Genomic DNA, 13,719 nt, shown 5'->3' with positions numbered 1-13,719 from the left:
ACCTTACAGTTATTTTTTCCCATGAATGCTGCTGGCCATCATGATTCCTGACCCGTGGCCACAACTTCAACTTATATATCCTCTACCCCCATACATACACATTACTTCTCTCTAGTAATCCAAAGGCAATGAAGGTGGGCATGGTAGGATGACACATCAGTCTGAATGTCACCAGTAGAAACTGACTTGCTATATAAACTCCAGAGTCCCAGGGGCAAACTGAAGCCAGACCCCAGAGAAGATACCACTCCTCACTTGGCTCCTCCCCTTCTACTGGTAGTATTTGCCCACTTTTAAACCTCACCAAATATTACAGGCATTCAGACTTTGGACTCAGGCTTTCTCTATATTTCATTAAAGACAGAAGCTATCTGACACTTGGGTTGGCCTTCCTTAGCAGCCAGTTGGAGGAGGCCATTGTATAGAAGAATACTGAATTATTCAAGACCAGCCTACCTGTTGCATTTGACAGGGCCAGTGATTCCATAGAGCCACGAGGAGTCTGTTCTGTGGGTGTCATGTCCTCTGTGTATTTCAGGGAGCTGAGTGGACGACGGGGCCGGCACTGCTGGGTAGATATGCCACCTTCTTCTTCCTCCTCCTCCTCCTCATACTTGGGAACTGGGATGCTGCCTCGGGTTTCACTAAAGCTTTGGTTAGACATATCGCTGTAGCTCTCCTGGGACATCAGCCTCCCTGGGTAATAGTCCTCACGACATTCCTGGATAAAGCTGCCACCGTGTCCCTTCAGGGCCATCGATGAGCTTCTCTTGGGGTTGCTGAAGTGCTTGGCCCACATGTCAGGCTGGGCTCCTGCTGCCTGCCCTCCTGGACTGTAGGACGTTCTGATGTTGCACTGGCTGAGGAGCTGCAAAGGACTCTGGGATTGGTTCTGCTCCATCTTGTTCCCGTAATGGAAGGGCTCATCCCGGCTCCTCCAAATGGGGTCCCGGTTGAGGCTGGGCGTCTGGCTGGACAGGCTGAGGAGATCCATCTGCACTGACAGGGGGTCCACATCAGCTGAGAGCCGGTTAGAACTCACCTGCAGCTGGCTGTGCTGGTTCAGCATGGTTTCCTCTGTTTTGCCCTTGTTCTTGCCGATTTTGGCACTGCGGCGAGACTCCTTGGCTCTGGCATTCTGGAAGGCTGAATCAGATGAGTCAGAGCCATTGGGGTCCTCCCCAGCACTACAGGCCCGTGAGCAGAATATCTGGCCTTGCTTCGGGAGGAATGGCCGCCCCAGGAGAGACTTCTTACAATGAGCACAGCAGAAACAGTTCTCCGTAGCATGCCAGTGTTGGCCGTCATAGGTCATTTGACCTTGGTCAATTCCTAGGAAGCAAGAGACAGAAAGGAGGCTGAGGAACTGACTGAGCACCATAATACCACAAGAAACATCACGCCACGAAAGACACTTATGCCAGTTGCTCCTCCATCAGGCCCAGTCCAATCAGTGTCCACACCCTGTTACAGCATAGTCTACTAGTCAGCAGACTTCCCAACTTCTTTTGCTAGCAGCATGGAGAATCTAGATCAGAACAGCTTAGCCCTGAATTCTGCCAGAGATATATTTTCCCCAAATAGCAACAGAAGTTGAACATCCCTAATCGAAAAATCCAAACTCAAAATGCTTCAAAAGCCAAAACTTTGGTGTCAACAAGATGCTGCAAGCAGAAAATTCTATATAATAAAACTGCTTCGTACATAAAACGTATTTAAGATGGCATATAAAAATATCTTGAGCTTATATGCATAAGCTCTATAGGAAATATAAATGAGTTTCATGTTTAGACTTATATCCTATCCCTCACGTACCTCGTTATAGAATGCAAGGTTCTAAAAGCTGAACTAATTCTGCTCTCAAACATGTTAGCTAGTCCATTTCTGAGAATACTAATGTGATAAAACTCTCGATTATATGAGGTGAGTTCCTACCATTATTTCTGTTTTCCAGATGAGGAAATGGAGACACAGAATGTTAATGACTTGCCTAGGGTAATATAATTAGGCATCAGAGACCAAATCTGTCCTTAGCAGTATTACTCTGAACAACTGTAACAGTCTGTCTTCTTTACTCAGGTATCTGATGAGCTGTCTCAAGAGCACTCTAGGCCACAGCTGACGGAAGGCTTGGTTGCTCCTCCACTTTTCCTAATAGTATTTATACTCCCTTACATGATGCCATCATATGCATGTCCAGGTTTATTACTTATGTCTTTTATAGAACGTGAGGTTCTATGGAGACAAGGTCAGAAGTCTCCAAGGTATCTCCAGGACCTGTGTAATAGGGGTTTTGCCCTACTAATAGTAGGTAGATAGGTGAACTCTATCACTACTCACTGTCAATCAAAGGGTGGATACTACAGCTCTCCTGTTGTTGGATGCTGTAGTGTGAGTATTTCTCCCTCAAACTCTATGCCCAGTTCCTAACACCTAGCATGCTAGTAAGAAGTAGGGTCATTGGTTTTAGCTCCTTTGTCAAAGATTAAGTGGCTATAGGTGTGTGGGTTCATTTCTGGGTCTTCAATTCAGTTCCACTGATCTACCTGCCTGTCTCTGTACCAATACCATACAGTTTTTATGACTATTGCTCTGTAATACTGCTTGAAGTCAGGGATGGTGATTCCCCCAGAAGTTCTTTTATAGTTGAGTATAATTTATGCTATCCTGGGTTATGTCTCCATTTTCATTTCTGATTTTGTTATTTTGGATACACTCTCTGTGACTTCTGGTTAGTCTGGCTAAGGGTTTATCTATCTTGTTGATTTTCTCAAAGAACCAGCTCCTGGTTTTGTTGATTCTTTTCATTTCTACTTGGTTGATTTCAGTTCTGAGTTTGATTATTTCCTGCCTTCTACTCCTCTTGTGTTTATTTATTTCTTTTTGTTCTAGAGCTTTAAGGTGTGCTGTCAAGCTGCTGACATATGCTCTCTCCTGTTTCTTTTTGCAGGCACTCAGAGCTATGACTTTTCCTCTTAGTACCGCTTTCATTGTGTCCCATAAGTTTGGGAATGATGTATCTGTACAAAGCTTAAGTCCAAGTGGATCAAGGACCTCCACATCAAACCAAAATATGCTTGAACTAATAGAAGAAAAAGTGGGGACGAGTCTTGAACACATGGGCACTGGGGAAAATTTCCTGAACAAAACACCAATGGCTTATGCTCTAAGATCAAGAATTGACAAATGGGATCTCATAAAACTGCAAAGCTTTTGTAAAGCAAAAGATATTGTCATGAGGACACAACGGCAACCAAAAGATTTGGAAAAGATCTTTACCAATCCTACATCTGATAGAGGGCTAATATCCAAAATATACAAAGAATTCAAGAAGTTAGACTCCAGAGAGCCAAATGACCCTATTAAAAATGGGGTACAGAGCTAAACAAAACATTCTCAGGTGAGGATTATCAAATGGCCATAAAAGCACCTAAAGAAATGTTCAACATCTTTAGTCATAAGGGAAATGCAAATCAAAACAACCCTGAGACTCCACCTCACAGCAGTCAGAATGGCTAAGATCAAAAACTCAGGTGACAGCAGATGCTAGTGAGGATGCGGAGAAAGAGGAACACTCCTCCATTGTTGGTGAGATTGCAGACTGGTACAACCACTCTGGAAATCAGTCTGGAGGTTCCTCAGAAAATTGGACATTCCACTACCTGAGGACCCAGCTATACCTCTCCTGGGCATATACCCAAAAGATGCTCCAAAATATAAAAAAGACACGTGCTCCACCATGTTCGTCACAGCCTTATTTATAATAGCCAGAAGCTGGAAAGAACCCAGATGCCCTTCAACAGAGGAATGGATTAAAAGAAATGTGGTACATCTACACAATGGAGTACTACTCAGCTATCAAAAACAATGACTTCATGAAATTCATAGGCAAATGGAATGAACTAGAAAATATCATCCTGAGTGAGGTTACTCAATCACATAAAAACACACTTGGTATGCACTCATTGATAAGTGGATATTAGCCAAAAAGCTTAAATTACCCAAGATGCAATCCACAGACCACAGGAAGCTCGAGAAGAAGGATGACCAAAATGCAGATGCTCCCACCCCTTCTTAAAAGGGGGGAAAATATCCATGGAGGGGATGTGGAAGCAAAGTTTAGAGCAGCAACTCAAGGAATAGCCATTCAGAGCCTGACCCACATGTGGCCCATATATATACAGTCACCAAAACTAAATAAGATTGATGAAGCTAAAAAATGCATGCTGAAAGGGACTGGATATAGATCTCTCCTGAGAGACACATCCAGAGCATGTCCAATACAGAGGTCAATGCTAGCAGCAAACCACCGAACTGAGTCTAGGACCTCCTTGGGGGGAATTAGAGGAAGTATTGAAAGAGTTGAAGGAGCTTGTAACCCCATAAAAACAACAATGCCAACCAACCAGAGCTTCAGGGACTAAACCCCTACCGAAAGATTATACATGGACTGACCCAGGCCTCCAACTGCATATGTAGCAGAGAATAGCCTTGTTGGGGCATCAGGGGAGGGGAAGCCCTTGGTCCTGCCAAGGTTGGACCCCGAGTGCAGGGGAATATGGGGGGCAGTAAGAGGGATGAATAGGGGGAACACCCGTATGGGGGAGGGGGAGGGAGGGAATGGGGGCTTATGGACAGGAAACTGGGAAGGGGAATAACCTTTGAAATGTAAGTAAAGAAATATATCTAATAAAAAAAGTAGGATCATTGAAGAGCTACTTAGATCATGAAGGTTCTGCCCATATGAGTGAATTAATGTTCTTATGAAAAAGACCCACGGGGTCTTGTTCATCCTTGCTGCCATTTGGAGGCATGGCAAGAGGTCAGCTCTGAGCCTGAAAGTAGATCTTTCCAGACACCAAATATGCCAGGTCCTTTATGGTGGCCTTCACGTCCTCTAGAACTGTAAGAAATGTTTCTTCTGTTTACAAACTGCCCAGTGTGGTCCTCAATAGACAAAATCAGTGGAAAGGAATAAATAGTGTGCTTCAACTCGCAGTGGGGAAAATCCTGCTGACTCTTGGTAAGGAAAAACCATGGGTGTGTTTGTAAAAGATAATGTCATCCCATTGGTGAACCCCCTTCACCTAATGTCATCAGCAAAGGAAGGGGCACAGTTCCTCCAGGGCAGAACTCTGCTGCACAGAATCCAAGTGATCCTATGTGCTAGGAAGCACCCACATTTCTTCATTCTGCCCGTGTTTCTCACTATTTCTTCTGCCCCCTTTTGATGGAAAGAGAGTCCTGTACCTGGGGATGCCATCTCTATGCCAAGCCATTAGCTTGGGGCATTGAAACCACCTTTGGAACTAATCTTTGGAACAGTATCTCCTAGTCCTGGGATCTGATCTAGGGATGGCAGCATCAGGACAAAGAGCAGGTCACCCAGGGCTTCTGAGAGTGATACAATAGGCTATAAGCAGGCAGTCCCTGTTCCAGGGCCAGGGACAGCCTATTAGATCATAGACCCATGGGATTCTGTGGGCAGGAACAGACCTCATAAGACTTTCAATGCAAGATGATAAAGGTCTCTTCAGGAAGACAGCACGAAAATGAATGTTGACTTTTTGAATTCCACAGAATTCCACAGCCTGGATTTCCAAGGTGTGATTTCTAGACACCAGTCTAACGATGGGTAAACTAAGAACTGAATTTCTGGAACCAAAGTGCTGTAGGGAGCAGCTTATCCCTAGCTGGCTCTGGCTCTTTGCTAAGGGATAGGCAAGAAAGAGGCAAATTCTTCTCTTGCTAGATGTTCTCCAAAGTGGGGAAAAGAAGTGTCTCTTCACTTAGGCACCAATCCCTAGGATAGTAAGAGGAGGGCTTCGTGAGGACAAGAGCTGTTTCAGGACAACCCCAATTGAGAAGGCCACTGTGAGACTCAACTCTACCCTCATGACCACTAGCATTCCCAGATACATTGAGGAAGGAGAGCTGGGGCGGGGCTGGAAATAGACATCTCTAGGCTGGAGCTCCAGCTGATGCTTCTGCCTAGGCCAATGAGAGAAGCAGTGGGCTGTACATTGATGCAGAAATATGTACAGAGAGTGGGGCCAGTCCAGCTCCACCACTTCCAGAGGGCTGTAAGACTGCCGAAGCCCACCTGTTGCGGTTGAGTCTTAGTTCAGTGCTTTCTGTTGGTGTGGTTCCAAGGTAAGTGGCTTTCCTTCTAGGCCTTGCTCTCCCCAGGAGAGGCACAGAGATGAACTTACATTGTTGTGAGTGACTATCAGGAGGGCTTAGTCCCAAGTTATTGAAACTGCCTTCCCTTCGGTTTGATTAGGTCCAAAAGTCTAGCTCTCTCTTCGCAGAAGGCCACTGTCTAGATGCTGTCCAAAAGCAATCCCTGAGACTGCACAGCCTTCTCCTTCCTCCTCTGCAGTTGTTCTTCCATACGTCAAGAGTCCCGAGAGCTTATTTTGGTATCTTCAGCTGCCTGGGATCATTGACTATAGGCAGGTACTTAGTATGGTAACCCACAGCTGTATCCTTGCCACCTCTCTACCAGAGAACTTGGAAGGGTGGGTCCTCTGCCCTGTCCACCACTATGCTGCAAGGGAATGCATTCAGAGGTATCAGAGGAAGATGAAGCTTTCTGGGATAGGGCCTCACAGGGCAGGGTGGGGAGAGGCAGGAGTGAGGGGGAGGCAAATTACAAAGCAGCCCAGCAGGCAGCTGAACATTGCCTCTGATAAACATCATCAATGTCAGATGGTGTTCTGAACTGCTCCTGAACTCCAAACATCTGGAAAAGGGCTCTGTGTTCAACATCTAAGCATGCTTTCTTAAAGAAATCTCCCCTCTAAGCCCTCTAAGCACTTCTCTAAAGGAGCACGCATCTGCAGCCACCACAGCCTTGTCTGTTTATAAGACTGTTTACTCTGCTATGCACAAGCAAGAGTCCCGTTGCCTTGGCAACGGCTGCCTGATGTAGGATCTGCTCTGAGCAGCTGCATAAATATGGAATATTTGTACAGTATGGTCAGAAGTGCGGCATTGAAGATTGGGGTATACACGATACACACAACAGGATCTTGCTGCCCTAGAGAAATTACTTTTTGCAGAAAAGTAGCCTTTAAAACTCAGGGACAGCAACTTTAACTATAGCAGCCGACAGACTGCAGGCAGGGAAATATGGATGGATGCCTTTTATGGATTTGAGGGGAAGGGGGGGATGCCAATAAAAGCTGTGGACAGCTGAACGAAGACAGAAGACAGAGAGAGGGGCCATTTGAGGTACACATGACCTAGTCTGCAATGAATTTTTCTTTCCTAAACTTCTGGGAGAAACCTACAAGTAGCCATCTGTGACAAGGCTCATGGCCTCTATGGAAAGAGAAAGGATACAGAAAGGCTATCAAGAAGGTGGTATCCATGCTGTGGGTTAAGCAGCACCGTGGGTAAGTCCTGACTAGCAGACTTAAACCTATGCATTCACAACCTGGGGTCAACACATGGCACTGCTGTTCCTGCTATGGTCCCACCCACTTCCCTGCCTTACATGTTCAGTCACAATTCCTACTTCAAAGCACCAAAGACCATCGGCATGTCTACTGTGACAATCCTGTAAACAGAAAGGTTTCTGGGCACTTGTCAAGGGGTCATTTAGTGAGAGGAAGGGGATTTGGGGGAAAGGGTCTTGCTGTCACCAGTAGGCAATATTAAGTCTATCATTTCTGATGAATCCCAGGGAGAAGGTTGCTTCTTTGGATCCTTACAGAAGCTAATTGGAGCAAAATGGAGTCATACATGGAGGGTCTCCACATCTCCTCACTGCCGGTATGGCATTGGCAACTTCTAAATAAAGCTTCTTGGAGTTTTATGACCAGAGGAAGGTCACACTATGACCACAGACATTTGTCCACAGAAACCATTTTTTTTTTCAGAGCTGAGGATCGAACCCAGGGTCTTGCGTTTGCTAGGCAAGCACTCTACCACTGAGCTAAATTCCCAACCCCCAGAAACCATTTCTTAAAAAGTGTTGCATTCCCAAGATGCCAGAGAAGGCAAGAAGAAAGCCTGTCTGACAAAAGCTGACCTGCTGAAGGGCTGAACAAATTGGAATGATTCTCATCACCTCCTGGCTTTCACAAACTGGGAGCACGCAGCTTGTGGACTGTTTTGTTTCTTCTCTGCCTTTGGCTTAGCTCTCTGTTGTTGAGTTTCTAGAAGGCACACTTGCTAGAAGCTAGTGACTGTCCTTTACCAAAGGACCCCAGACCCGTCTCTCTGCCCATTTCTGGTTTTGTCCCAAAGGTTGTTGGGGGCTGTGTCTTCTCCTCTAGTTTCCTTTTGGAGCTTCACACTTCCCAGAGCATGGAAGAGTATACCACATAGTCCCACTTGAAGTAGGATCCATGGCCAAGCCAGGGTTGATAAGATTCCATCCAGAGGAACTGACTTGGAAATTGGTATAGCCAATTCCTTCCTCCTTTTGAGAATGCAAGTGTTAAGATATGTAATATGTAAGGTAGTAATAACTAGAGAAACATCTCAATCACCACCTGAAGATCACTTGCTCCCAAAAGATGCTGATAGAAGGCAAACTGAGCTGACACAGGAGAAAAACAAAACAATAGGCTTTGTTTAATCCTTCATCCACCTCTACCTGAAGCCAAATACTCTGGCTTGTCTAGTAAAATGAGTGAAGAGATTCCTTTTCACTTAAACTGGTAAGAGGTTTTGTGTGTGTGTGTGTGTGTGTGTGTGTGTGTGTGTGTGTGTGTGTGTAAATTAATTGTAACCAAAGGGATTCAAACTATGGCAGGTTGAGGGCTCCTCAGACGGATCAAGCTAAGTGCCAAGCACAGCCTTACCTATATGTTGGGCACAGGTGTCACAATATTCTGCATACAGGGACTCAAAGCAGTGGCAGCAGTAGGGTCTTCCCTCCTTCATGATGTAGCGCTGGCCTCCCAGCACCGTCTCACACTCGAAGCAGCAGAAGTGTCTCATGTGCCAATGTCGTCCTTCAGCCTCCGTGCACTCATCTGCAAAGATGATCTGGAGACGGGAAGCCACCAGGTCAGTGTATGAGACATCATGAACCCACATTGGAGGAAGTTACAAAGCCCCAAACTAGAGAGATAGAAAGCAGGGTGACCCACAAACTGTCAAACGACACCGTATCTGTGTAAGCTTATTCCACATATGCACAAGCTCCACAACTTCATCTTCCTGAAGCACAATTAATTCGGTTCCACAGTTTTGTAGAGGGCCAATGGTCTACCACAGGGAACATAAAGCAAAATAAAAATAGCTCATAGGCACTCGCTTCATTTGGCTGATACACGGTGTTTTCTAAAGTGGGAAATGTCATATGAATCCTTGGAACGCTCTTCTTTCTCTTCCTGAAACCACAAAATTGGGCATTGCTTGGATTGCAATGACAGGAATCTTTAGCTAAGGAAAGTGACTGTTTCTTCCAATGGCCAGTCGGTCTTCAATGAGCCCTAGTGCCTCGGAATTGGTCACCTTCATGTCTAATACTCTCCCTGCCCTGAGAAGTGTTTTAGGCTTTGACTCATCAGAGTTGTTTTCAATTTCAAAGCATATATTTCAAAATTTACCATGGTGCTATTAGTAGTCAGTTTAGTGTGACATTGCCATAAAAACTAACATATGGATAAGCTCTCTGAATTGAGAGATCAAGACTTGTGTGCATGCATGTGTGTGCATGTGAGCATACGACTGCATATGTGTGTGTACGTGTGCTTGTCTGTGTGCATGTGTCTATGTATATGCATGGCACTTGGTTGCCAAAAGTTTCGTTAAGACTATACTATAGAGGAAGAATAGTCTTCAATAAATATGGCTGGGATAATTAGAAGTCTTATGTAAAAGTATCAGTTGACTCCCCACCACTCAACATTAACAAAAATTAACTGAAAGGGTATCAATGACCTAACAGAAAAAATAGTAATAACATTTTTTTAAAAAAATCTATAATTATAAATCTTCTTGATCTTTGACAAGGTGATTGTTTGGTAGACATGGCAACACAACTGCGTATAACATACGTAAACAATAGATCAGATGGACTTGATCAAAACCAAAAACTTTTATGCTTCAAAGGATATCAATAAGAAAGTAAAAATAGAGATAGAGAACAAGGAGGTCATATTTATGAACCATGTCCCTGGTAACAGACTTGTATCCAGATCCTATGAACACCCTCACAGGTAGTAAAAAAAAATAATCCAACTGCGAGAAATGAGCAAAGGCTTTCAGATCCATAGTTCTCTCCCCTCAAAATTAATAAATGATAGACAAAAATAATTAAAAGGTTATTAGTGGTTAGAAAATTATGAATTCAGATAGCATTGTGGTATCATTTTATACCTAGATAGGATGGCTATAATAAAAAAAGAATACAATTATAGGAATTAAAGCGGGCATGTGGGAACTGGAATTGTCTTCGACAGTGAGAGGGAAAGTGGAGCAGACGCTTTAGAAGATAGTCTGACCTTCTCTCCGAAGCCAGGCTTAGCGTTATCATGCAAAGCATTCAACATGTAAAATTCATGTGTGCCTAGACTTAAGCATAAATGTTCCTAAGTAGCATGGTTCATCACAGTTAAAAGAAAAAGCAAATAATCCTTAGGTACTAAACGGCTCAGCCAAACGTGATATATTCAGGAAACCGTTCATGTAGAGTCATTTAATTGCTCAGCCACGAGAAGGAATGAAGTGCTAATATTTGCTATAACATAAATTAATTTTCAAAACACTGCCAGGTGGAAGCAGCAATATACAAAAAGACACATTATATAAAATGATTCAAGATGTCTAGTGTTCTTGAATCCAGGGACAGGGACAGGGACAAGGCTGGGAGAAAGGGTTAAGAGGAAGAGAATAGTGTCTGGTGGACATAGTTACTGACTTTTTGGTTGCTGAACATGATTCGGGATCAGGTAGTAGAGATTCTTGTTCAGCTTCATGAATGTGCACTTGTGTGTCTGAGCCAGAGGCAAAAGACTGCATGGCGTCCCCAGAGTTTGGCCCACATGCAGTTTGCCAGCAGGGGCTGGAGAGCTGAACACTTCAACCTTCCCATCAGAATCTACGTTAGTAAAGGCTCGCCACATCACTAGAAAAGTGGATCCCCTCCCCGAGGCAGTTTATAAGAGACAAATATCCTTGTTCTGGTGGATCTGACAGGCAGAGAGAGTACTGCTTCCACACCACTGTTTATAAGCTCAGACAGAAGCACGGAGCTCCTCTGTAGATTGGAGACCCTTGTCTAAGACTGTCCCCTAATGGGTCCTATAAGGGGTCAGGTCTACAACCCTCTTCTTTCCGGATTCTACAGTGAAGGCAAGCTTGCTACTCCGCAGTGCAACGATTTCTTGTTACTTGGGTATGCATCTAGTGGGGGTAAATTGGCAATTGCATGCCATTCTGATTTCTTAGGACAGACCTTTCAAATACCTGTAGCAGCAGGGGTGGAAGGATCCAGAGAGCTATCCACTGACCTCTAGAGAAAACCCAAACACCACAACCCACTTTATTCCCCTCTCTAACCACATTTTCCAGAGAATCTTCTAGGAATGGAGCTCTATTTCAGATGTGGACTTTCCAGATTTTTAGCTGAAATCTAAAGTTGCTCAATGGCTTCTTCATTTTATGTTTTTATTTATTGTATGTTTGAATGTGTGTGCAGGTCTGTATTTTTTTTTTTTTTCGGAGCTGGGGACTGAACCCAGGGCCTTGTGCTTGCTAGGCAAGCAAGCGCTCTATCACTGAGCTAAATCCTCAACCCCTGTATGTTTAATTATATGAGGCCTTGTACCAGTTACATGCCATTTGAGAATTTCGGTGATTGTACCTATTCCTACACAAGTCTCTGAATCCAGTGATGAGTATGGTAGGACGTGATGTCATATGATGTGGTACAACATAGGGATGGTGGGGATGGGTGAGGACCCTGGGAATAGTCTATGGGAAATGTAAATGTATGAGTGTGTGAGTGTGTGTGTGTGTGTGTGTGAGTGAGTGTGTGTGTGTTGTGAGAGAGAGAGAGAGAGAGACAAAGAGACAGAGAAACAGAGACGCAGAGACAGAGACATCATGACGCTGAAGTTGCCATCCCTACCTTCCATGAATATACCAGAACAGTTAAAATATTCACACAAGGATGGGGCTCTGACCTCATCACAGGCTGCACAGCGCGGCTTCAGGCACTCAGCATGGTGCCTGCCACAGTAGATCTTCCCATCTTGGTAAAAGTAGATCAGGTCAACCAGAAGCTCATTGCAGACTGTGCATATAAAGCATGGTGGATGCCAGCAGATGCCATGGCCAGCACGTGATGCAAACACAGCGATGTCGCCGCCCTTAATCTGACCTCCACACTGTGAGGGAAACACATAGCAGCAACATCAGCGGTAGCTCTCACAGTCATGAAAGAATGATCCAGCTATTGCCAACAGCTAGCTACTGGGGAGCTATATGCATACGAGTTAGTGTGTTCCTTGTTTTACATACCTGGTAGAGATTTCCCTTGTTCTTTCTAGGAGCTCCCACCCCAGGGCCTAAGTAAGACAACTTAAGTAACAGAGAGTGATAAACAAAAGGTTTGAGAGATGGATTCTCAGTATGGTAGTGTACAAGGGGATCTGCAGCCATCAAGCCGACTTACAGGGCACGGAAAGAAAGCGTAAGCATCTCCTACATTTCCCAAAGTGCATGCAGAGGCACAGCCACATTAACATCATCAGGAGAGGATACAGAGAGAGGGCTTGGCTGGGGAGGGGGCCTGCATTGCTGAATGGGAGAGACTGGACACATAAAATCCATTTACTCTTAAATAGCTTCTTCCTTTTTCCTATGCCTTCCAGGCGTGCCGTTTAGCTCTCTACTAGCATCTCTTCAAATAATCTTGATGGAAAGGCGCTACTCTTCAAGCCCAGAGAATACAAAGCAGAAATGACCGATGACTCATGCTTACAGCTGGGCTTAGAATACAGTTATGTTCTGAGGGTCTTGGAGGAGGAGGAGGGGTGGGGGCTTATAAAGATGCTCTCTGTTCATTATGGTATTGGCCATGAGGTCGTGACATGTGTCTAGCAGAATGGCTCACAGAGTTGGATGAGTTCTACAGATAATGACTAGGGAGTAAAAATGGTGCCTCCAAAGCCCAGTGTGGATCTTGTATGACTTAATATGATTCATAGAGTAAGGGCACAGACTAGAGGAATGGCTTCTAGTAGCTTGTGCATGTAAAACTACAACACAGAGGGCAACAACCCTCTCTTCGGTGACTAAGAAAGGTCAGCTAAAGCATCCACACACCTAATCATATATGATCCCCTCCTCCGATCGTTTCAAAAGGTTTTGTATGGTAGGCCTTTCTGCTTCAATACTCCTGACATTATTCTGCACAGACGTGGGACCGACTTTTCTTCCCCTCTAAGTAAGTCCCAGTCATGAGGAGTCTGATCTGAGAGTGGGTGAGGCACTGAATTGAGCATAGTGAATCTCATACCATGAGCACGAATCACTTACATCTCAGGAATTAGTCTCAAGGGCTCTTTGCAAGGATGATGACCCATTGCCCCCTCATTGGTCAAGCAGTTTTACCATCCACTACAAGATTCTTTCAGTTGCCCTGGTGAAATCTCAAAATGGGATTCTAAGAACTATCTGCTCCTAGAAGATAAGTCTCCAGCTTCCTCTCACCAGGGTAGCCAGACCGTCACCCAAAGCTTGCGTTAGAAG

At 44.7% G+C, this 13,719-nt stretch overlaps 1 protein-coding gene across 4 annotated transcripts in view; it reads right to left on the bottom strand.

Annotated features, from left to right (window-relative positions):
* Nucleotides 1-13,719, bottom strand: part of Prickle2 (prickle planar cell polarity protein 2) — a 336,133-nt gene that overhangs the window by 42,475 nt on the left and 279,939 nt on the right. For all 4 annotated transcript variants that reach the window (XM_032906060.1, XM_032906061.1, XM_032906064.1 and 1 more), the window contains 3 exons: nucleotides 12,150-12,353; nucleotides 8,817-9,003; nucleotides 457-1,332 (listed from right to left, as the gene is read on the bottom strand). In XM_032906060.1, the coding sequence (XP_032761951.1) occupies nucleotides 457-1,332; nucleotides 8,817-9,003; nucleotides 12,150-12,353 (1,267 nt within the window). The remainder of the gene's footprint in view (nucleotides 1-456; nucleotides 1,333-8,816; nucleotides 9,004-12,149; nucleotides 12,354-13,719) is intronic.

Source organism: Rattus rattus, chromosome 6 (genome assembly GCF_011064425.1).
Source record: "Rattus rattus isolate New Zealand chromosome 6, Rrattus_CSIRO_v1, whole genome shotgun sequence".
NCBI classification, from domain to species: Eukaryota; Metazoa; Chordata; class Mammalia; order Rodentia; family Muridae; genus Rattus; species Rattus rattus.
Note: the sequence above shows the minus strand (reverse complement) of the source record. Positions and strands in the feature narration are given on the sequence as shown.